Genomic DNA, 23912 nt, shown 5'->3' on the forward strand with positions numbered 1-23912 from the left:
AGATGGGTAGGCCCCCTCCCTACCTGCAAGAGTTGACCCTGTTCAGGTGCTAAAGCTATGAGCATTCTTCAGCTCCTTCCTTTTTTGTTTCTAACCTTCTCTTGAATCCCTCTGCACTGTTATTAATAAAGGTGTTGCAAGGAACTGCTCCCAGGGCAGCCCACTGGTCACTTCCCCTTCGCCAGAGTGGACGCTAGTGCCCACCACTGGCCCAGTTGTTGTTTACAAGCTTAGTCCTGGCGTAGGGCTCAGCTTGCCCACCGGTGCTCCGTCCAGAAGCCGTACATGAAGTAAGGAAAAAGCAGCAGCAGAGAGAGTGGGAATATATAATCTTTTATTACACAGAGAACAGCAGGGGGTGAGGAACTGATAGAGGCGCATTTATGAGAGCCAGCCCCGTCGCAGGAGCTTCACCACAGCCAGGAAAGGCACTGTCGGAGGGGAACATGGCTTGCCGGGTAAGGGCCAGACTGGAAGAGGCCTGCCCTAAGGGCATTCCTGGCAGCTGACTGTGCAAACGCAAGAGAACGGAGAGGCCTTCAGTGCCAGCAGCTGCCACCCCCGGGAGTACTGGGAACGTAGAGCGCAGGGGGGGGAGTAGGCTCATTCTTGGTTGGAGATGGTTACAGCATTGGATATCAAACAGTAACAGCAGCAGCTGGATGGCATTAAGGCCACAGGTCGAAGAGGTATTAAATTAAGGACCACTGTCCCGGGGGAAGGGGTGATGTTCGTTAAGGCCGTCCCTTCCATGCTGGCTGCAGTCAAGTTCTCAGCCCAGGAGTGAGGCGGGCAGAGGCCAGCTTCAGGGCCTGAGACTGGAGCCCCAGCCGCTCAGAAGCCCAGCGGGTTGGGCGTCACCACCCCGCCATTCTCCACCAGGGCATGGGAGATCCCTCTCAGGGTCTTGAAGAGGTGTTTGGAAGAGGCTGCGCTCAGAGCTGTCAGGTTCTCCTGGATGCGACCTGAAGCCTACAGGGAATGAGGGAAAAAAAAAAAGAGAGAGAAGTTACGACCCCTGCTGTAAGGAGGAGGTGTGAGGGTGCTAGGTGGGAGAGTTGAGCAGGGCTGTCCTTAGAGATAGGGGGAAAGCAGGGCACCGTTGCTTTTGCCGCCACAGCCCCGACGGGAGCATGGGCGGGACACGTAGTAACGCTGCACGAGGCGGTTACGGGGCGCCTGCCCTTACTCTGCTCAATCTCGTGGGGGCGAGGGATGCCGCTCTAGCTGAAGCACGCCAGGGTCAGCCCTGATCGCAGCTCCTGTTCTGTACAACCCCAGCAGGGGATTCCTTTAAAGAGTGGGTTGGAGAAAGAGGAGGAGTCCTGCGTATCAGCATTGACAAGGGGACAGAGTTTGGTACAGGCCGATTGGACTCTGGAGGGAGCATGAGGAAAACGTAAGATGCTGCTAGAGACAGAGTGAGAGACAAAAGCTTGCACTCGTGCCTGCTCTGGTAGGGGCCTTTGCCTGTGTGCAGGAAGCTTGTACGGCTGCTGCCTGTGCTGCAGTGAGACAGTATGTGCATAGATTGGTGAAGCTTGTACGGCTGCTGCCTGTGCTGTGGTGAGGGCAGTGCATGAAGGTGAAGCTTGTACGGCTGCTGCCTATGCTGTGGTGAGGGCAGTGTATGGAGGTGAAGCTTGTACGGCTGCTGCCTGTGCTGCAGTGAGACAGAGTGAGAGAGAAAAGCTTGCACTTGTGCCTGCTCTGGTAGGGGCCTTTGCCTGTGTGCAGGAAGCTTGTACGGCTGCTGCCTGTGCTGTGGTGAGAGCAGCGTATGGAAGTGAAGCTTGCAGGGCTGCTGTGGTGAGGGCAGTATGTGTGGGTGTGCCACATACCTCAATGCACCAGCTGTCACACAGCATCTTCTCATGCTGGGCTGTGGGGTGCCCCAGGTCTAGGGAACGGGAGGCTCTGTGAGGAGAAGAGTCTGCATCAGCCCCTGAACATCCTTTTAACCACTCCACACTCTCTTCTCTCCCATACCAGCCCCAGAAACACTAAGGGGCAGGGAGTATAACTGGGAGCTCTAGATCCACCCCTTTTCTTCAGCCAGCTGGAGACCCTGCCTCCAGCAAAGACAGGCTTCTCTTTCACCCATATACTCCCCCCCCCAGAAGGATTCCAGCTATGAGGGTCACCTGGAGAGGACCACAATCATGGCGTAGAGATCAATCGCACAGTCAGCCACTCTCTTCAGCAGGAACTGTTCATCTGCAGGAGGAGAGTACAACTGGTCACAGGAACTACAGCTCCCAGCATGCAGCAGGAGTGTGCACAAGAGCGGACACAAAGACTAAAGGTCCCAGCATGCAGCGGGGGAAGTTTACCTATGATTTTCTTGCCATGTTTGATCAGCAACTCCTCTACAGCATCTCCAAAACGTTCTACAGCTTGCACCGTCTACAGGGAGGGAAGAACGGATCAACATGCCTGCACCTCCTCACTTTTCTACCCCATCTCCCTCCACCAACCCCCGTTACAGGGGCATCCAGGCGCTGCTGAGCTGATCATCATCATCATGCCCAACAAATTAATACAGCAGCAGCGAGCGGTGGTGACCCTTGTGAGGGGAGATTACTACGAGGACCGCCCAATCCTGGCTCGCTCGGATGTCTCCGCCGGTTATGGACGCTTACCAGCTCCCCACTCTTCTGCAGCTCGGGATGCACGGTCCCCTTCAGGCTGAGGCCAGTCCCGAGGCCAGCCTTCCTGCAGGGAGGAGAGGGAGGGAGATTACCCTGATTTCTGGCTGCGTCCCACCCCCCCTCCTCCTCCTCCACCCCATGCCGTACCTTTTCACCCGCTTGCTGACCTCGCTCACCAGGACCCCGGCATTCCCCAGCGGGTTCTTGAACGCTTTCTGCAGCTGCCTGAGCTGGTTGCCGGCGTTCTGCAGAGGGAGAGGACCAGGAGGCTCAGAGAGGACAAAAAAAAAAAACAAAAACACAAAGAAGAGGAAGGAGGCGGCTGGGCCGGCACAGGTCCATACTCACCTGGAACCCGTTCAGGGCCACAAACAGGCGCAGGATGTCATTGGTCCCTTCAAAAATGCGGAATATACGCAGGTCCCGCATGACACGCTCTACCCCGGCGTCCTGCAGGCAGGAAGAAGGAGGAGTATCAGGGGGTGGCAGCGCAACTCCAACCATGAATTCAACCCTTTCATCTCGCTAGGGTAGGTTCCCCCCCCCCCATGAGCCCTCACCTTCATGAAGCCCATGCCGCCCATGACCTGGATGCACTCGTCTGTCACTGCCCAGGCGGCCTCCTGCAAGGAGAAGAATTAAGAGACAGCTGACACACGACCGTCTCGGCTGCACGTCCCACGGTGCCTCCTGCTGGGAGAGGCAGGGACTGCTACACCAGGTCCTACGGCACCTGCAGCTGGGAGACGTTGGGACTGCAGGTTGTGAACTAAACCCTCAAGTACTTACAGAGCCAAAGATCTTGCTGATGGCGGCTTCAAGCTGAAAATCTTTAACGCCTCTGTCCATGTTGGCGCTGACCATATACGCCATAGACTGCAGGGCAGGAGGGGGTGGGGGGTGTCATGGGATAAACAGGAAAAAAAAAAAAAAAGCACAGGGAGCAGAGGTCAGAGGCTAACATTCAGTTACTGCTTTCCTCCCGACCTTCCCAGATATTCTTCCTCCTCGGCGAACCCCTGCGGCTCCCCTCACCTCCGTCACGTACTGCAGCACCGCCATGCGAGCGAGCTTCTCCTGGATCATCCCAAACGTGTGAATCTTGCTCCCAAACTGAGTGCGGTTGGCGGCGTGGTCCACCTGCGAGGGAAAGATCGCAAAGAAGGGAATAAAACCAACGTTAAGAGACTGGAGAAGGGGTGCGGGATGCGCCAGGAGGAGAGCTGGACGAGAGGGGGAGAAGCCTCACCGCCTTGGCGATGGTGCCCTTCATGGTGCCGGAGAGGGCGGCGGCCATGCCAAAACGCCCGTTGTTGAGGATGTGCATGGCCACTTTGAAGCCGGCGCCCTCCTTGTCGAGCACGTTCTCCGCCGGCACGCGCACGTTGTCAAAGAAAACCTCTGCCGTGTTCGACGCCTTGATGCCCATTTTCTTCTCCGGGGGCCCCCTGGAGAGAAGGGGGAGCAAAACGCCGTGGTGGAAAAAAACCAAAAAACAACCTCCCTGCAAGCCCTGCCCCATGCTGGCCTCCCGCCCTGAGCTCTGCGCCGCCCAGCTTCAGAGCGGGCAATCTTCTTCCTCCTCCTCCTCCTCCCTGGCAGCTCCCAGACTGTGTCCCGACGACAACGGAAGCACCGCATCATGGGGGGGGGGGGAGAGCACGCGCTTACTGTGTCCCAAGAAAGCGAGAAAAGCCCAGAGGAGGGGGAGGGGAGGAATAGAAAGGAGGAAAGGAGCAGAGGGGAATCTAAGGGCAGAGCGAGATGGAGATTATAGGCGAGGAGGAGGAGTCTGTGTGCACATCAAATGAATTTAAGGATCCGGGAGACGGAGGGGTGGGGAGGCAGAACATGCATCTTCCTTATTTTTAAATATTACAACTGCCCGTGTGTCATGTATGAAATCCAGTCGAATGTCTTTTCCCCCGTGTACAGCCGAATTGAAAGACAGGAGAATTGTGCATCCTGTCTTGCTTAAGCTGGATATTAGACCAGGACTTATAAAATAGGTCAGTCCCATCTGGCCACTGCACTGACCTGCCCTGAACTACAGCTCCCAGCAAACCCTGCACCACCATGTCAACCTCCTGCCCTCTAACTCCCAGTGTTGACCTCCTGCTCCAAAACGTAGCTCCAGCTTCCCCACCCCTTGATGTTTTGCTCTTTGCTACAGTCTGTGGTCCTGCTGTTATCTGCTCCCACTGCATTCTGGGAATTGTAGTTCTGGCTTTTCAACTCCTAATCTCACTGTGTGGAGGTTTCTGGTTCCACTTTATCCCTCTGCATGCTGGATCTCCCTCCTCCCATGCAGAGCAGTGCCCGGGAGTTTACTCACTGTTTCACGCCCCCGAACCCCTTCTCCACAATGAATGCCGTGATCTTGTCCTTCACCTCTCCTGTGCTCTCGTCCTGCACAGCTGTCCTGGCGAAGACGGTGAAGATTTCAGCCAAACCGCCGTTGCTGCGAAGGAGAGAGGGGGGAAAAATAAAAGCAAAGGCAGTGAGAGAGCACAGGTGCTCCCCTGTGTCACGCCAGGAATACGTGCATGGCAAATCCAGCCAAAAGCAAGCGAGACTCCCTCTTAGCTCAGCTCGCTTTAAGGTGCGGGCATCTGTGGTTTGGAGGGGCTGGGATTAGAGCAGCTTCCTAATTTCAGACTTGGACCGATGGATGCTCCTTGTCGTGATGCGTCTCTCTCTCTCCTGTTATCCCCCACCCACCACTGCTCACCTGATCCAGATCTTGTTCCCATTTAAGGTGTAGAACTTCCCGCAAGGGCTCTTCACCGCCGTGGTCCTGATGGAGGCCGCGTCGGAGCCGCTGGAGGGCTCTGTCAGACAGTAGGCCGCCATCGTCTCCCCTGCACAGATAGGTTGGGAGACGGTTAGTGGCATCTCTACTCCGCTCCTCTTCTCCCCCCCGCCACCCCCGGGGCACATCTCGCTCACCCGTTGCCAGCTTGGGGAGGTACTTCTCCTTCTGCACCTTGTTGCCAAAGAGCAGAATGCCCTTGAAGCCGATGGACTGGTGAGCACCGAGTGTGATGCCCACGCCAAGGTCATACATGCCCACGATCTCCACCAGCCGAGCGTACTGCAGGAGAGATAAGAGGAGAATAAGGGGGGGGGGTCACTGCCCGTGTCCGAGGCCACCAAAACAGATCCACAAGCAGACGGAAGCTAAACCGGCGCCCAAACCAAAACGCCAGAGGTACAACGGGAGAGGTGAAGGACAATTAGGGAAGTGGTTTCGCTTGCCTGGGTGTTGGTAAGGCCGAGGCCCCCCAGCTCAGAAGGGACTTGCAACCCAAAAGCCCCCATCTCCTTGAGTCCCTTCATTGTGCCGTCCTCCACCTTCTCCAGGGCGTCGTTCTTGGCTGCGTCGTTCACCTCCTGGACGGTGGAGAGGGAAAGGTTTCAGAAAAGCGGGGGCATGGAGCGCTTTCACCGCCCAGGTGCCCGCTGAGTAGGCGGGTGGCTGCTCTAGGTACCTAAAGGTGCAACGGGCATCTCTGGCCCCACCTCGTCCTTACCTCGAAGAACTTGGAGACGGGTCCCACGAGCTCCTTCAAGAACTGCGTCTGCTCTTCATTCAGGACTGGAAGCAGAAATCAGAGCGCGGGTCAGTTTGCGGCTTATCTGGGTGTATTCCACACGCGTGGGGGTACATGGGAACGTCTCTCTGAAAGCTACTGGAACCATACGTGTGTGTGTGCGCGTGTGCGTGTCAGCGCACAGGGATAGGGGCTGGGTGGCGCCGATCCTCCCCTGTGCAAGCCGTGAGCGGTTGCCCGGGGTGCTTCTTCTTACCCGAGGGGAAGGGGAAGACCTGCTCGGTGATCATCTCTCCTCTGAACATGTTCACAGCGAAGGACTTGTTCTCCTGGGAATAGGGAGAAAGACAGAGAAACGGCGAGCGAGTGAGCACTCAGCAGCGGGAGCAGGACCCATCACAAAGCTACAGATACGCAGCAAGGAGGCGGCGATGCTAGGCCGTGTGGGATACGCACCATAGCGGGATTCTTTGTCGCTGCAGCGGTAGGGGATGCAGAGTCCATGCCCACCCCCGTCTTATCGATGACGGCCTGCAGAGAGGAAAGAGCCCGGTGAGTGGCACTGGGGGGAGGAACTTGGAGGTCCCTCCCGTGCTGGGATCTGCTTGGGCCGTGGACTACGAGTCATTACAGTGATAACTGCTGACCGCATGATCTTTGGGGGGGGGGGGGGGGGGGGGAGTGAGTCCTAATCCCCAGCTCTGCCTGTGTGTGATCCCGAGATGAATCACTGCCTCCCTGTGCCTTAACTTTAATCCCCAGCTCTGTCACTGACTCTCTTGGAGACTTTTATCTCCCTTGATTTTTATGCAGAGAACTTTAGAAGAATTTGAAGATTACAACATGAAATAGAAGTTTCAGAAAGCTCTGGTAAACCCTTCGCAGACAGTCAGGCTGTACGTCAAAGTACAGAGAAAAAGGAAATTCACTGGCTGCATCTGCTTTAATGGTATCTGCATGAACCGGACTGGAGCCCTGGGGAGAAAGGAGCCCAAGGGAAGTGAAAGGGAGAAAGAGAAGCAGACAGAGGAAAAAAACACAGGCGAAGAGGCCTGCAATAGATGAAAAGAATCCTGGGCAGGGACCTGGAGAAGCAGCTCCTGGATCTCGTGGAATCTTGGCCTGCAGCCGTTCCTCTCTGCCAGGAAACTTTCCCATAATAAATAGGTGTCCTGGACTGATCCTTGGTACTACAGGAGCGAAAATTATCAGGTAAGAAACTAATTTTCCTTTCCAGTCCACAAAACCCCTCCCCTCACAGCTACATTTTTCTTCCCATTTCCATCCCCGGGCAGAAGCAGAGATGTGCTTCGGGTAAACATTTCGTGTCTGGCTTCGTTTCGGAGCCCCGCCCCCCCCCCCCCCCCCCCCACGGGAATTTCATTTTTCCCGTGGTTCGGGGGCCCCGATTTTCAAGTTAGTGCGCACTAACTCAAAAATGAATTTTTTTCCGAAACTTTGGAAAAAATTAAATCGTTTTTTCGATTCTTCCGAACCATTCCGAATTGGGCAATGTCGTTGACATTGCCCAATTCGGGAAAAACGATTGCACATCCCTAGGCAGAAGTCCCAGTATGACAAATCCGGGATCCCATGGAAAGTTTAACCTTAAATATTTGCTATGACTGGTGCACCTTTTCCCAAAAGCACACCCCTGTGTGGGACATAGGACCCAATTTCACCGCAGTCACGCCAGCGTTTATCAGACGAGCAATGGCGTTCTCGCAGGGGTAAAGTATCACCTGTGCAAAACCTTAAAACCATTTTCTAAGGTATTTAACAAGAGAGACGTTTCTCAGTTTGACGCCATTGCTCCTCTGTATACTTGTGTGTGATTTTTTTTTGGGAGGGGGATGCAATACTAGGTTTGTAACCTGCAAATTTTAAAGATGAAACCCTTGGTTCTAGTCCATTTCAAGTCGCTCTCTACCAGCGGTCTTAGTTCTAAAACATTTTTCCTGCCATCGTTCAGTTCTCCAAAGGGCCTTGCATGCATGCAGGGGAAGAATCTGCCATCGAGAGACCAGACTTGGGGTGCGAAGTTTTGAAATCACAGACTCTATCCCCTCTTCGATAAACTGGGCCCAACCAGCTCTTAATATTAAAAAAAAAAACTAATCTTGGTGGGAATAAGGGGGATGACTTAAAACCGGCCTGAAACAAACCGAGCATGCTTGCCGAGTCCTGCATTTGAGACAAAATCCAGGAAGGGGGTGCGAGGCCTATCACCCCCCTCCCTCCAGCCTGTATTTTATGAAGCCAGCTCTGTTTGTTTCTGTGCACCTGTTGATCCTGAGCTGGAAAGGTACAAAGGTTTTGAACAGGCGTGCCCTAAAACACCCAGCTTTGTTAGGGACAGCCAGTCTCTGCTGTGAAACCGAACATGGAGTTATTCGGGGAAGCTGGTCCCACAGAAATGCAAGAATCAACTTAAGCCAAAGCTCTCCTAGGCGCGGCTGTGGAAAAGGCAGGCCAGTCTCGGCCTAGCGGCACCACGGAAGGACCCCCCCCCCCCCACCAGGAAGAGTCACCTGTTACTCATGTGAGCTCCCCCTCCCCCAACACACGGGACATTAGCAATGCATGTGTGTGTGCGTCTTGGCGTGACCTCTCCCCTACATTCCCGGGGCACGTGTAGGATGACTTTTCACCCAGTGAAGCCTTCGGTAGGAGGTGTCAGTTCTCAACTAAAGCATATTGCAGGCCCAAGGACAAAATGTTTCAGTGAGTCACTGCAGCGCGGCAGGAGGAGAGAGAGAGAGAGAGAGAGAACGATGGAGAGAGGAGGAAGAATGAGACGGAAGAAAAGATGCAGAGATGAAAAAGAAAGGGAGACTGTGTCAAACAATTCTGATCAATTTGTTTGAGAGTCCAGAAAATCGGCCTTGGATGTGGTTTAGCTGGACTGCCAAGGTGATCCCGACCTGCGTAGGAGGGTCAGTAATAAAGCTGAGCAGGCCTGGGGGTGGGCCTGGCTGTGCTAGGAACGGGTCTGAGGGTGGCATTAAATGGTGTTCGCTGCGAGGAAAGAGGGGTGGGTGGGTGAAGAATCTCAGGGATTGACCCCCTTCTGGTCAGTATCTTCACAAGTGGGGGCTGTGGGATGCTGCAGTGGCAGCACTCACAGCCTCTGGGAGGAGAGAGTCACTGCACAAAGGTGGGATTTAGGTCTCATGGTTGCAGGATTTACCAAGGAGCCCTGGTGCACGCCCCTTCCCCTTCCCGGCCAAGGACCAGACTAATGTAAGTTGGAGTACAGGTGACCTAGAGAAGGGCTACCAAACTGGTGCCCTCTGAGACCCCCTTGGAGAGGGGGAATAAAATGAGAGACATTCAAGAGGTACACCCAAGGTTTTAATTGACAAGAAAGTTCTAGAACAAGGGGGGTCATGATACTGAGGCTCAAAGTTGGAGGTGTGGTGGAGGAGGTCTCCTTCCAGGAACCAAAAGAGCCAGAGAATTGAGGAAGGCCTGGGAAAAGCAAAGATCAACAGGGATCCAGGACACTGTAAAGAGGAAGAAGTTAAGAGCCGACTGAAGGGGCCTCCTGGCCCATATCTGCTGCCACCTTCTAAGTTTCTAGGACAGAGTTTTCTTCAGCTCCCCTTTTATTCTCTCTCCCCCCCAACCCCAGTCTCTCTCATCCCCCGTCTTTCAGTTCAATTTTTCTTGAAATGATTAGTGTGGACCTCCCCCTTTCCCTTCCTACCTCTGTCTGGATCCCACCATGGCTTCCTCATTCCTCCATGCAACTCCCAGCATCCTCTTACCGGCCTCTAGTCTCTCTTCCCTCCTCCCCCCTCCCTCCAGACCTCAGTGTCTCCTACCCCGCTACCACCTGTCTTTTAGGCGTTTCAGTGCCCCTTACCTCGTTCCCCCCCCCCCCCCCCCCCCCCCCCCTCCAGGGCTCGCAGCCTCTTACCTCTGCAGCCTGAGAAACATAGAAGCGGCCCCCTCCATGGGCCACCAGAGCACGGCATCCCCTGCAGATGGAGAAAGGTACAGGAGAAAATAGGAATCAATTTGAATCTGAGCCCTGGGATGTGTCAGCAGAAAACCAACACACACAGGCAGTTCAACTTTGTATTATGCATCCCCTTCAGAAAGGAGTGGTGAGGGGCTCCATCTCCAGGTCTCCCCCCCCCCCCAATTAAAACTCAAACACAGTTATGTTTTAAACACCTGCCTCTTCAAACGGGCAGCCTTTGTGTCAGTGTCCCCCTGGCAGGGGGAGCTGGTTTACTTACAAACCAGCCTATGGAAATCCAGCTGCTGGGGCAGCCATCTTGTGGCCAGCAGCGGGAGCAGTGATGTCAGCTCTTTCCGTTCCACCCGTCTACTGATGACATCACAGCAAAGATGGACACCTCCACAGACTGAATGAGGGGGCCTTCCATAGCACAGCTAGGGATGGGCAGGGAGTCTGGCGTGAAGTGTCCTCTCTTAATCAGGTTTCTCAGAATAGCCCAGACCATGGGCTGTCCGCCCTTCTATTAGTTGGAAACAGGTCAAGGCCTCCTTCATGTACAAGAGAGCAAGTTCATTTCCCTTGCTTCCATCTGCTCTCCTGGATAAATACCAAAAATAAAAATCTTTAGAAGATGGGTCTTGTAGGGGCTCAAGGGGAGACTCCATCACATTTTGGACAGCAGCTTTCCAGGGAGGCCTAATCTTACCCACTGCTCTCAAAAATCTAACCACATGAGGATTAGCATCAGAGGGCTCCAGGCAATGCCCGCCTCATACGGCGCTGACAACAGAAGCTGGAACTTTTATCCTGCTACTCCTTAAAAACTCTTTTCAAACCCCTCTGCAAGAAAACCCAAACTCTTGGGAAAGAATCCACTGCCGCAGGAGAAAGCCCCCTCACGCACTGCTTTCGATCAGTGAAGCAGGCCAAACTTCTGGAGCTCTTCCTCGGCTGCACCACGGTCTTTTTCCCAATACTGTTTCTGTCCTAAGGGCTTCCTTTCCCACAGGAATGCCCTCAGAGGACTGGCCTGTGGGCTCAGCGCAGAAGGTCCCCCAGTTGGACCCCTGACTCAAGTCTTCCATTCCTCTGGTCAGCCGGAGCTGAGGATTGCTGCAGAGACCGCACTCGCAAACGCTGGAGGGGTTAGCGGGGAAGTCGCAGTCATGGCACGATGGAAGCACCTCATCATCATCATCATTTAATTATGACACTGTTCCATCTTACAAATAGAATTAACATAATACAGAATAGCAATTTCTGTAAGGTACACGTTAACAGTGGGTGCAGTCTCATGGAATTGCGATAGTTAATTAGCATTTCTGAAGAAAGGGGCATCTGATAAGTAGTACATTATGCGTGGGTAGTGCCATATAGTTAAGGGGCTCTATACAGCGTCTTTAGCAGTTAGTGTCATTGGTTGGGACAGAGCAAGTTGCAAACAAGAGTTATTGAAACAATACCTCATGGTGCTTATCGAGTGGGCTACACATTTAAGTATGGATGATCAGTCCTGTGGAAGTATAATAGTTCAGTAGCATATCCTATAAATAGTACAACATACTTCAATACTGCAATACAGAAGCTTTAGCAGGGTGTTTGTGTCATTGGTCGGGGCTTCACCAGTTTCCTGAAGGATGTGGGGCCAGTCTAATGTGAGGCAGAAGGGAGTTCCTGCAAAGGTTTTCGTCCTGGTGCATTTATCATTATGGGGATGGCACCTCCAGTCATGCCTAGGTTTGTACGTGCAGAGGGCAAGCAGGTAAACAGGGAGTGAGAGATCTCCTGAGGTAGGTCGGGGCTAGGATTAAGAGTTTGAATTTGGTGCAGCAGAACGTCAGGAGCTAGTGTCAAGCTTTCAGAACAGGGATTATGTGGTTAGATTTGTTAGTCTTTGAGAGCATGCGGGCTACAGAGTTTTGTAGGAGCTGCAGGCGCTGATTTAGGGTGTTGGGACTCCAGAATAGACGGAATTACAGTAATCAAGGTAAGAGATTACTGAGGCCTAGACAATAGTTGCAAAAGCATTGTCATTCAAGAGGGGTCGGAGATGGCTATTTTTTCAGCTTTACCATTGTGGTCACTGCTTGGATCTGGGCGTCTAGTATGAAGCTAGACTCTGTCCTTGAAGGCTGAAGGTTAGGGTTGTTCAGTCGAGGGTTACCGGGTTTCTTTTCTTCTGATCCCAAGCATCTGTCTTTTTGGGGTTCAGGCTTAGTTTGTTTTGATGGAGCCAATTGCCTATTTTCCTTGAGCAGCCATTGAGGTTGTTGATGGTTATGTCTTGGTTTGTGCTGAGAGGGATCAGTAACTGTACGTTATCAGCACAGGAGTAGTACAGATCTTGATAGCCTCCAATGAGCTTGCCCAGAGGGGGTCACATAAATGTTGAAGACTGTAGGTGAAAGGATGGAACCTTGCAACACTCCACAGGAGAGAGCATGAGACTTAAATAAAGCTGCTCCTAGTGCTACAGACTGGGTGTGGTCAGACAGAAAGGATGTGAACCAGGCCAGAGGCTGGACCTGCCACTCTTAGGCTGCTCAGTCTGGAGATGAAGAGGTAGTAGTAAATTGTGTTGAAGGCTGCTGAGAGATCCAAGAGCATTAATATTGCTGAGTGACCATGATCCAGCCACAATCTGTTCATCTACCAAACTAATTAGTATGGATTCAGGGCTGTGTTGTGGTCGGAAGCCTGATTGCTAGGGGTCTAGGGCACTGGTGAAGAGCAGATAATAAGAGATGAAATAGCACAATCTTGCTCAGGAAGGAGAGATTTGAGACTGGGCAATAGTTGTTTGGATCTGGATTAAGTTTCTTCAGTTTGGGTCTTATTGTTCTTGGAAGACGGGCCTCTGTTAGTGATGCGTTGGTGATGGTCTGGATGCAATCCCACATGAGCCTGTTTGATTAACAGAGCTGGGGCAGGGGTCTTCAAGGCAGTTGCTTGTTTTAAGGGTGGTGAGCAGAGCATCTACATCTTCTTCCAGTAGTAGGGCGAAGTTGGTTAGGGAGTGCGGCGGAGAAGGCTACTGTGTTTGTAGAGGATTTCCCATCGTTTCCTTGTCTAGCTTGGACTGGACGCATGCAATCTTTTCTGTGAAGAATTTGGCTAGTTTGTTACAGTGGGTCTCAGTTGTAAGAGTGGAGGGAAGGAGGGGAGTGGATTTCAGAAGTTTTGATGACCTTAAATAGTTCTCTAGGTGAATTGTTGGCTTGATTGATTGTTCTTCAGTAACAGAATCTCTTTGCTTTGGTGGTGGCCTTGCAGAAGGTTTTCTGATGCAAATGACATTTGATCTTGTCTGGATGGGATTTTGATCTGCACCATTCCTGTTCCAGCTTCCTCACAATTCGTTGCTCTTTTAGCTTGGGAGTACACCAAGAGACTGGTTTGCAGTTTTTGATGTGGGAAGTTTCCCATGGGGCGATCTTCTCCATGGCTTATGTGAGGTCAGCATCCTAGTTATATACCAGGGTGGCCGTAGAGGGGGTAAGGACTTTCTCTGCTATGCTTGGGAGGGCGTGCACTAGAGATTCTGGGTTCAGGTATGATGTTGGTCAGACCCCTCTTGTGGTCTCTTCCGGCTTGGTTTTCTTAGTAGGGGTGGGAACAATTCAAAATGCACCAGAGGGTGGACTTTTCCATTGGGTTGTAGTGGTTTGTATATTTTTGATTGGCCGCTTGTTTAAAAATTGGAATAGGGCAAGTACCAGGTCCAGGGTGTGTCCTGTGGAGTGGGCTGGCTCATTAACTAGTTGTGTTATGGTTAAATATAGGGCCCATGACTGCAGGGTTCCAGCTCAGGAGGCAGCTCAGAGCATCAGATCCCAGACCCAGTGGCTTTTGAAAATTGCTACAATAGTATGTCACATTTACATGTGTTAAATCCACAAGTTTGCTACTGCTGGTCTGGAAGAAGAGCTACGACTGTGCTGCTTTCCATTACTATTTTTTTTTTTTAAACACACTGTGGGTAACATAAGACTGGGAGAAAACTTTTCGCCAATATGAAGTTCCAGGGTGCCGAGAACGCACCCATCAGCAAGGCGTACGGATTTCGGGAGGTCGAGTTCTGGACTGCCACAAGCCCCTGTTGGTTTGAGCTGTCGTAAAGGGGATTTCCGGCGCTCCCCGAGCATGCAAAGCTATGAAAATAGTTTAGCTCTCTGAGCTCATTCTCCTGCGGAAACTGACATTCTGCTGAGGTGGTCAGTTTTTCCGGTCATTTGCCATGAGATATCCGAAGACATTTTTGGACCCAAAGATACTGCTGGCTTCTCGATTTAGTCTTCTGCTTTAGATGCCCCCTCCACCCCGCCCAGTTTATGTTGCCTTACTCTCTGATCTGCCCCATGCGAGCCCGTGGATGAGCTCTGAAGGTGGCTCTCCTATCTAGTTGACCTGTTGACGGCTGGGATTCTCCAAGAGACCAACGGCCTTGGCCTGTGAGCTTCTGATAGTGGGTCCCCCAGCCTTTCAAATCGGTATCTGTTGTTCTCACCAACTACAAACTGGGTCTCCAGGCACTCCTCGACAGAGCCTGTATTTTATTAGCCACCATAAACATGAAACATTTGGACTCTGCAGAGAGTTATCTTCAGATTCACATAACTTTGTTAGCATGACAATTTTGATTGCGTTGCCAAAGTAATATACAGAATTAAAATAAAAGGGTAAGAAAAGAAGGACATTTTTTTACAAAACTGGTATAAGTAAAGGTGCAGGTTACAGGAAGTACAGACTGAGGGACATGTCTCAGGTCTTGGTGCTGGTCAGTGCTGTCCCTGGTCGGGTACCACATATTATGCTGCTGTGCCTCCTCGGGTTTTCTGAGATCCCTTTCCTGCTCCTCTCTCCCAACGCAGCAGAAAGGAAAGTAAAAGAGGCTTCATACCGAACTTCACCTCAGCGTGTGGAGACGTGGTCTTCCGGTTACTCTTCCTGCTGCCTCTGTCATCTTATCAAGCCCGCTCGGGTTAGCGACCCAGGTGCTCATCCTGTGTTGAACACAGACCCTAGATATTCTCTGTCTTGTGCCAGAGCAGAATTGCTTTGGGTCACTTTCCCACCCAATCCATGCCTCTGGGGTATCTCCAAGGTTCTTTGGGGACGGCGTTTGCATGCTCGCTCCGTTGCCGCCCTTCACTCCTTAAGCCACAACTGATGCAGACTTTCTCTTTGTTGGGACTGCTTATCGGGGTACACGTGGATTCCCCCCATGGATTTTGCAGCTGCTGGGATTGCTAAGCCATCGCTCAAGGAGATGCCCCAGACATAATCTGATGATTGGAAGCTAGTTCTCTCTTTTGCCATTGCCCTGGATGCTGCAACAGATACACCCGTAGCTGCTCTTAAAATTTCAAACATATCCTTGCGTACCAAAGTCTACCTTATTATTATCGGGCGCCTTTAAAGGCACCACACCTGATGGGGACGTGAATTCTTTTAGCCATACTGGGTATTTCTGCCTCTGTCTTGGGCACTTACAACCAGGTTTCCCAGTCAGGCTGTCTCCACCTAATGGAAGGGATACTCTCAGAGGACTGCCCAAGAATAAGAGTTTTACTTCTGCAAGAAGCCTATGGCAAGAGTCAGTGGACCTTTTTTCAGCAAGCCCAGTTGTTCCAAATGCATTTAGAAGTGTATTGCTGGGGGTTTGTTTTTTTTACTTTCTTTAAAAGTCCTAGTGAACGCATTTCTGAATGCATCAGTCATTCTGTGATCGTGCACATACACTATTTTTCCCCTCTTTTCAGCTATTTTTAAATAATGGAAGAGAATTAACTTGCTCGCCCCCACACAGACACGCACCATTTAAAGTACATTCCAAGGTAAAGCAAGCTCCAAGCCCCATAGCACTTCAAATAGACGTACATCTGTGATTGACATCGATAGAGGCGGTAAGCTTACAATGCTGTAAGGGGGGAGCCATGATGCCTCTGTGCATCTGAAAACTCTGATACACACACACAGAAAGCAGCTCTCTCAATACTAAAGGAATTTAAATAAGCACAGGTCCTCAAAGCCTTTAACATTCTGTGAGGAAACTCTCCAAGAACAGGTCCAGCCAGAGCTGGCATCCCTAAGCCAAGGCAGGGCTACCAACTTCCTCCAGATGATTAAGGGTGGACTCAGCCTGGCCTGGTTCTACCCCATTGCAACAAAGGACTTGTACTGCCAGGTACAAGAAATGCAGGTACAATTCTGGTCACTGCATCTCAAAAAAGATAGAGTGGCACTGGAGAAGGGCGACCAAAATGATAAAGGGGATGGAACAGCTCCACTATGAGGAAAGGATGAAGAGGATAGGGCTGTTCAGCTTGGAGAAGAGACGGCTGAGGGGGGATATGATAGAGGTCTTTAAAATCAGGAGAGGTCTAGAATGGGTAGATGTGAATCGGTTATTTACTCTTTCGGATAGTAGAAAGACTAGGGGGCACTCCATGAAGTTAGCATGGGGCACATTTAAAACTAATCGGAGAAAATTCTTTTTCACTCAGCGCACAATTAAACTCTGGAATTTGCTGCCAGAGGATGTGGTTAGTGCAGTTAGTGTAGCTGGGTTCAAAAAAGGTTTGGATAGGTTCTTGGAGAAGTCCATTAACGGCTATTAATCAAGTTGACTTGGGGAATAGCCACTGCTATTACTGGCATCCGTAGCGTGGGATCTTCTTCGTGTTTGGTTACTTGCCAGGTTCTTGTGGCCTCTTTTGAAAACAGGATGCTGGGCTTGATGGACCCTTGGTCTGACCCAGTATGGCAATTTATGTTTTTATTCACTGATGTCATGGAGCAAAAACCAGGCCTGGTTAAGGCCATCCAGTTGACGGGGACCAAAGAAGTAGCCCCAGACCAGGGAGACGCTTACTTGGCCTGTGGCAAAGGCCATTGTCTCTTAAGCCTTCTGAACTAGGAGGTGGAGGGCCTCCGTCTCCCTCTCTGGTAGACACTAGGCCAATCTGGGCAACATTTCTCATTGCATAAAAGAAAACATAGCCTTGGTCTGTTGTAACATGTTATAAGCTCCCTGGCTGGAAAAGCAAGAAATCAATTATGATAATTGTGTTACTGTGCAAATGATCCACAGTATTGCACAGTAATTGTTACTGTGTGCACAGTCTGCAATCACTGTGTTTCTGTGCATGTGTGCCACAGTGACTGCTATCGTGCATGCCTACAGCTCTGCTCCCAGGTCTCTTCAACTGTGTCCATCAAGCATCGGGCAGGGCTCCCAATGGCTCAGAGTGAGGAGCTGGCTGCCCGGAACCCTGATTCAAGACCCGGTGGCAATCACTCCTAGCAGGAATCACATGGCTGATGAGATCAGAGCTGGGTGGGAGAAGGGCTTAAAATTGTGGCTCTTATTTCACTTCCCCCACCAAAAGATAAATCATTGGCTTGAAGGCGATGTCCACCAAAACAGATCAACCAATGAACAGGACAGGGAGCCCTAGTTCCTTTGGCCAAATATTTGATAGGAAGAGAGCAGAGAGAATAATCGCCTCAAAGTCTGAATCAAAGGAAGCCACTTGAACTTTAGGTAACTGCATATGTAAATGCACGGCTTCAGTTCTACTGCTGTTAGGGTGGATTTCCAGGGACTCGGTGCTCTACATTCAATAAGGTGTGGGTGGCAATAGCGCTTTTGTTCCTGATCAATCAATCAGAAATATAACAGCACATAAAGTACGGAGTAATAACATAAAGAGTCTGAATTGAAGGAAGGCACAATTGAATTGAATTTAATGTAAAATACTTGCTGATCTAATATCCTAAGTGAATTACAATCAAACAGCCTTAAAAATCAACACACATGTAACAGACAAAAATTACATCATAATCGTTTATAACATGCTCTTTCAGCAGGGGAGACCAGAGATTGGTTTACCAATTGCCTTCCATATATTACGTGGACACCTTCTGATAGTGACAAATTCACCAAATTAGAAAGAACTGGGGAAACAAATCCCCTAACCAATTTTAACACCCCAATCAATATGCTGAGTTAAGCCTAGAGATGGCTTGTTGGACCTAACATGTTGAAATGTCGTAAAAAATTCCCCATGATGAATCACGTGCGATTCCCAACTGCGGAATCTATAATTGGCAGAAACTGATCTATCAAATGTTCTACTTTATCAATAAAGAACTTTGACGACGTGGCGAGAGATCGACAGCCAGTGCAGAGACTTGAGAAATGGGGGGGGGGGGCGGGGGGGAACGATTGGTTCAAATTTATTAGTACCAAGCAGGGTCTGTGCCTGAATGAATTGTTTTCGGAAGGCTAACGTAAAAGGGAATTGCAGGAGTCTAGTCAGGAGACTACATAGGCTTGAATGACGGTGCCATACGCAGGAGCAGATGGCGAAGGTGGAAGGTGGCAGTTTAGCAAGGGACCATATCTGAGCTTCCAGGGTGAGCTTGGAGTCTAGGATGAAACCCAGGCGGTGGACCTGGTGGCTATATGGTATTAGAGATCCTTCCAGAACAAAAACATCTTAAGAAGTTGCCATGCTGGGACAAACCGAGGAGTCCATCAAGCCCAGCATCCTGTTTCCAACAGTGGCCAATCCAAGTCACAAGTAACAGGCAAGTACCCAAACGTTAAACAGATCCCATACTACTAATGCAGGCAACAAGCAGTGGCTATTCCCTATTAATTAATAACAGTTTATGGATATCTCCTCCAGGAACTTATCCAAATCTTTTTTAAACCCAGCTACACTAGCTGCCTTAACCACATCCTCTGGCAATGAATTCCAGAGCTTAATTGTGCATTGAGTGAAAAAGAATTTTGGAGCAGGAAGAAAAGTCCGATTTTCCAATCTAAAGTACTTCTGTCTTTTGGGAATTAAGCTTCAGTTTGTTGAGATGGTACTAGTCTGCAATCCTCATCAGGCAGGTAGTCACATTGTGGATGGCTGAGTCAGGGTCAGCACCCAGAGGGCAGAGCAGCTGAAGATCATCAGAATAGGTGTGGAAGGGGATTCTGCAGTCCCTGATTAACTTGCTCAGCGGGGCCAGATAAATGTTGAACAGAGAGGATGAAAGAATAGAGCCTTGAGGGAGGGGGGTGAGGAAGGGAGGATGCCTGGCTTGAGTGTGGTTGTGCCAGAGATACCTCGTTCTACCAGGACGACGACTGTGGTAAATACACTAAACAGTAAAAATAAAACCTGCAGCCAAATTTTACACAAAAGGCTGTGCTAAAAGCACATGTAGATGGAACGTTTTGCTTTTCTGGAGAGTCGCTGATATATATTTAATAAGCAGAGGATGGTGGCACACTGTAAGAACGTTTGAGGGCCAGAGCACGGTACTGTCAGGCACACACATTTTTAAGCAGCATTTTGAGATGGGATGGCAGTTTCAAACAGCCACATTTCCAGTAGTTTTCGGAAGACTAGCAATTTTGTTCATCATCCAATATTGAGGAGAAGGGAGTATCACAGATTTGGGACCAAACTAAGTTCCTTTCTCTAATACTAGTGAGGTGCATAATACCATGGAACACACAGAGTAACACAAGTACCACATAATACCGTGGAACGCGTGCACAATTACCGCACAATTGTAGAACGGGTGAACACAGTAACAATTACCGCATAATACCTTGAAACATGCACATACAGTAAAGACAATTATCACATATCACCGTGGCATGTGCATACACACAGTAATGCAATGCATAATACTGTAAAATGTGCGCACACAGCAACACAACTATTTATCTATCCATTTTATATACCGTCGTTCCAAAAGATCACAATGGTTTACAATATGACAAGTATCAACATGTACATTGATTTAATGTAATCATATTATAGATTGACACATCCTGAAGGCCCTTGATAAAGGCCAATCATATATCCTCGCCCTCCTGGACATATCTTCCACATTTGATACTGTCAATCACAACATCTTAACTGAGCGCCTAAGAGAAATTGGTATAGCTGGCTCCGCACTCTGTTGGATTCAATCATATCTTTCTAACAGACAATACAGAGTAAAAAGCGGGCACTGCGAATCAAAACCTGTCAAACTGTTACAGGGTGTTCCCCAAGGATCCTCACTTTCCTCCACACTGTTCAATATTTCCTCCTTCCCCTATGTCAGCTCCTATCCGGACTCGGCCTTCCGCACTTTATATATGCGGATGATGTTCAGGTCATCATACCCATAAATGATACCATACCCAATGCCTTGAAAACATGGGAATCTGCCCTTTCAGCTATCAGCTCCCTGCTCGCTGACAATTACCTTGCCCTTAATACTACCAAAACAGAGCTCCTTATTATCTCACCCCTCCATAACACTAACCCCACACTTAACCCTTCCCACCCTACCTCCTTTGCCCAACATGAGCGCAGCCTTGGTGTCATCCTAGATAACCACAACCTAAAAAAATTCACCAGTTCCACCTTGAAAGATGGTTTATTCAAGCTTCACATGCTAAAAAAAACTGAAACCCCGGCTCCACATTAATGATTTCCGCACAGTCCTCCAAGCCACCATCTTATCCAAACTTGATTATTGCAATGCCATCCTCCTAGGCCTCTCCAAATATGCCCTCCGGCCCCTTCAGATGCTCCAAAACGCTGCAGCACGCATCTTCACCAATGCCCACAGAAGCGATCACATCACCCCTGTCCTCAAACACCTACACTGGTTGCCAATCAACTCCCGGATCATTTACAAATCGCTAACCATCATCCATAAAACTATCTACAACCAGGACATGCCCTGGTTCAAAGAACACTTCCAACTCCGTACCCATGACAGACCCACCAGAGCTAAACACCGCGCCACGCTGCACACGCCCTCACCTAAACTGTCAAAACTTAAGTCCACCAAAGAACGTGTCCTCTCCTTCGCCAGGCCCGCCCTCTGGAACAAGATGCCCCCTAGTCTTCGCCAAGAGCCTTGCCCAAAAAGATTCAAACAGAACCTCAAGACCTGGCTCTTTAAACAGGCTTACGCCTAAACCCCCCTATGTACCCCCTTCTTCACACCCACCCCTCCTTATGAATATGCCTTGTAATCCCCCCTGTAAATATCTTCCTCTTTCACGGTTAATCAACACTATATGCAGTTTCCTGATGTTACACTTTGTTACCTGCTCTCTGTAAAGCTCCTTGCTGTATTAAGTTAACTGTAAACCGAGATGATGTTCCCAACTAATCCCAGTATATAAAAACACGTAAATAAATAAAGTAATGAGCGATGATAAATATCTTCAAGGATATTTTAACTTTTTAATTCAAGGCTGGGGGTTGGTAAAATATGATACAGTTTTATGTATTTGGAAGTTGTTGAGTTGTGATAAGATATTTAAGATCTACTACTGCACAATATTGTGGAACAGACGGATACAGTAACACAATTACCAGATAATACTATAGAATGGGCACAAGTTAACACCATCACCGCACGACACCAAGAGACACACAGAGCCACCAGATAATACCGTGGATCGGACAGTACCACGATCACCCCCCCATCCCCCCAAACTTATCACATAGTGCATCGCAGCTCATATACAAAAGGCTGAGAAACTCGGCGCAAAGTAAGGCAAACAGCGCATCGGTGCAACAAGGCACGCAGGCAATGCCCCGGGCTGTGCAAAGCAAGGCCGGCGGCGCTGCTTGCACCGTCCGAGCGCCCCCTCCCGCGCCTGCCATCGTGCTTACCGGCGGGCGGAGAGGCGCAGGAGCTGCTGGCAGAGGGCTGGGGCCAGCCGGGCACTCTGCATCCTGCCGGGGTCTCTCTCTCTCTCTCTCTCTGGGGCAGTGGAGGAGGGGGATGGGGGCGGCCTCTTTCTGTGTTTGCCTGCGACCGACTCTAGGTCCACGATCGCAGGTAAGACGCTCTCTGTCCCAGCTCCAAAGAGCTTTTGTCGGCAGGGGCGTGCGTGTGTATCTCTCCCTCCCTCCGCCCGAGCTTCCGCCTTACTCCGCCCTCTCGCTCTCTCTCTCCCCCTTTCGATGCGCCGCTTCAATTCCCAGAAACTTTATTGGCAGGACAGTCCGCGTACACGCGTCGCGCTCGGTCTAGGCGGCAACGGCCAGGCAGAGCGCTCGCGCGCGCGGTCTGCGCAGGCGCGCGGGGCACAAGGTCACGGGCTGCCCCGGACGCGATTCAGGCTGCCCTGGCCAGCGCGGCACGCCGGGAGCTCGAGTTCCGCCTCTGCAGGGCAGCGCACTCACGGCCCTCCCCCGGGGGAGGGAAGGGCTGGTTAAAGGGCGCCCTTCCCTCCTCCCATGAGGAGCTGGGAGCTCCTCGGTCACCAAGAGACCCTCTTTTATCGGCTCCTGCCCTTCCCCTCCCCCCCCCCCAGCAGTTTCTTATCTGTGGTTATTGCCCTCCTGTCTTTCTCTCCCTGTTTCTTCTGCTTATTGCCCCCCCCTTTTTTTTTTACCCTCCTGCCCGTCTCTCAAAAGAACATAAGAAGTTGCCATTCTGGGTGAGACCAAGGGTCCATCAAGCCCAGCATCCTGTTTTCAGCAGTGGCCAATCCAGGATACAAGTACCTAGCAAGTACACATAACATTAAATGGATCCCAAGCTGCTATTTCTTATTGATTAAAAATAATTTTCTCCATTTGTTTTAAATGTGCTACTTGCTAACTTCATGGTGTGTCCCCTAGTCCTATTATCTGAAAGAGTAAATAACCAATTCACATCTACCCATTCTAGATCCCTCATGATTTCAAAGACCTCTATTATATCCTCCCTCAGTCGTCTCTTCTCCAAGCTGAACAGCCCTAACCTCTTTAGCCTTACCTCATAGGGGAGCCGTTCCATCCCCTTTATCATTTTAGTCACCCTTCTCTGTACCTTCTCCATTGCAACTATATCTTTTTTGAGATGGGGCGACCAGAACTGTACACAGTATTCAAGGTGCAGACTCACCATGGAGTGATACAGAGGCATTATGACATCATTCGTTTTATTTGCCATTCCCTTCCTAATAATTCCTAAGATTCCTGTTTGCTTTTTTGACTGCCACAGCACAGGGGGCCGACGATTTTAATGAATTATCCACTATGATGCCTAAATCTCTTTCTTGGGTGGTGACTCCTAAGATAGAACCTAACATTGTGTAACTGCAGCAAGGGTTATTTTTCCCTATATGCAACACCTTGCACTTGTCCGCATTAAAATTCATCTGCCATTTGGATGCCCAGTCTTGCAAGGTCCTCCTGAAATTTATCACAATCTGCTTGTGATTTAACAATCTGAATAATTTCGTGTCATCTGCAAATTTCTTGTCGTACGTCTTTCCATATCATTTATAAATAGAATAAAAAGTATCAGTCCAAGTACAGATCCCTGAGGCACTCCACTGTTTATTTACCCCTTTCCACTGTGAAAACAGACTATTTAATCCTATTCTGTTTCCTGTCTTTTAACCAGTTTGCAATCCACAAAAGGACATCTCCTCCTATCCCATAACGTTTTAGTTTTCTTAGAAGCCTCTCATGAGGGACTTTGTCAATGCCTTTTGAAAATCCAAATACACCACATTTACTGGTTTCCATATCTCTGGTTATTGCCCCTGCTTTTACTCTCCTGCCCTTTTCTCCCCTTACCAGTTCCTATATCTCTGGTTATTACCTCTGCTTTTCCCTTCCTACCCTTCTCTTTCTCTTCATCAGTTCCTATATCTCTGGTTTTTGCCCCTACTTTTCCCTCTCGTCTCTCTCTCCCCTTACCAGTTCCTATGTCTCT

At 50.1% G+C, this 23912-nt stretch overlaps 1 protein-coding gene across 2 annotated transcripts; it reads right to left on the reverse strand.

Moving 5' to 3' along the window:
- Positions 1-314: 314 nt before the first annotated feature.
- Positions 315-22264, reverse strand: ACADVL (acyl-CoA dehydrogenase very long chain). Of its 2 annotated transcripts, XM_029580726.1 has the most exons (20): positions 21872-22263; positions 10128-10188; positions 6662-6736; positions 6462-6534; positions 6185-6249; positions 5910-6044; positions 5601-5745; positions 5383-5512; positions 4987-5112; positions 3901-4099; positions 3687-3791; positions 3441-3527; positions 3212-3274; positions 3000-3101; positions 2799-2896; positions 2643-2715; positions 2334-2406; positions 2145-2217; positions 1842-1917; positions 315-972 (listed from the first exon to the last, which is right to left on the reverse strand). In XM_029580726.1, exons 1-20 carry the CDS (start codon positions 21931-21933, stop codon positions 835-837), a joined length of 1959 nt encoding a protein of 652 aa, XP_029436586.1. In that variant the 5' UTR covers positions 21934-22263; the 3' UTR covers positions 315-834. The 2 variants fall into 2 exon arrangements, with proteins under 2 accessions (XP_029436586.1, XP_029436587.1); XM_029580727.1 differs by lacking the exon at positions 6662-6736 and having other exon boundaries at positions 835-972; positions 21872-22264.
- Between the last annotated feature and the right edge of the window lie 1648 nt (positions 22265-23912).

Source organism: Rhinatrema bivittatum, chromosome 16 (assembly GCF_901001135.1).
Source record: "Rhinatrema bivittatum chromosome 16, aRhiBiv1.1, whole genome shotgun sequence".
NCBI classification, from domain to species: domain Eukaryota; kingdom Metazoa; phylum Chordata; class Amphibia; order Gymnophiona; family Rhinatrematidae; genus Rhinatrema; species Rhinatrema bivittatum.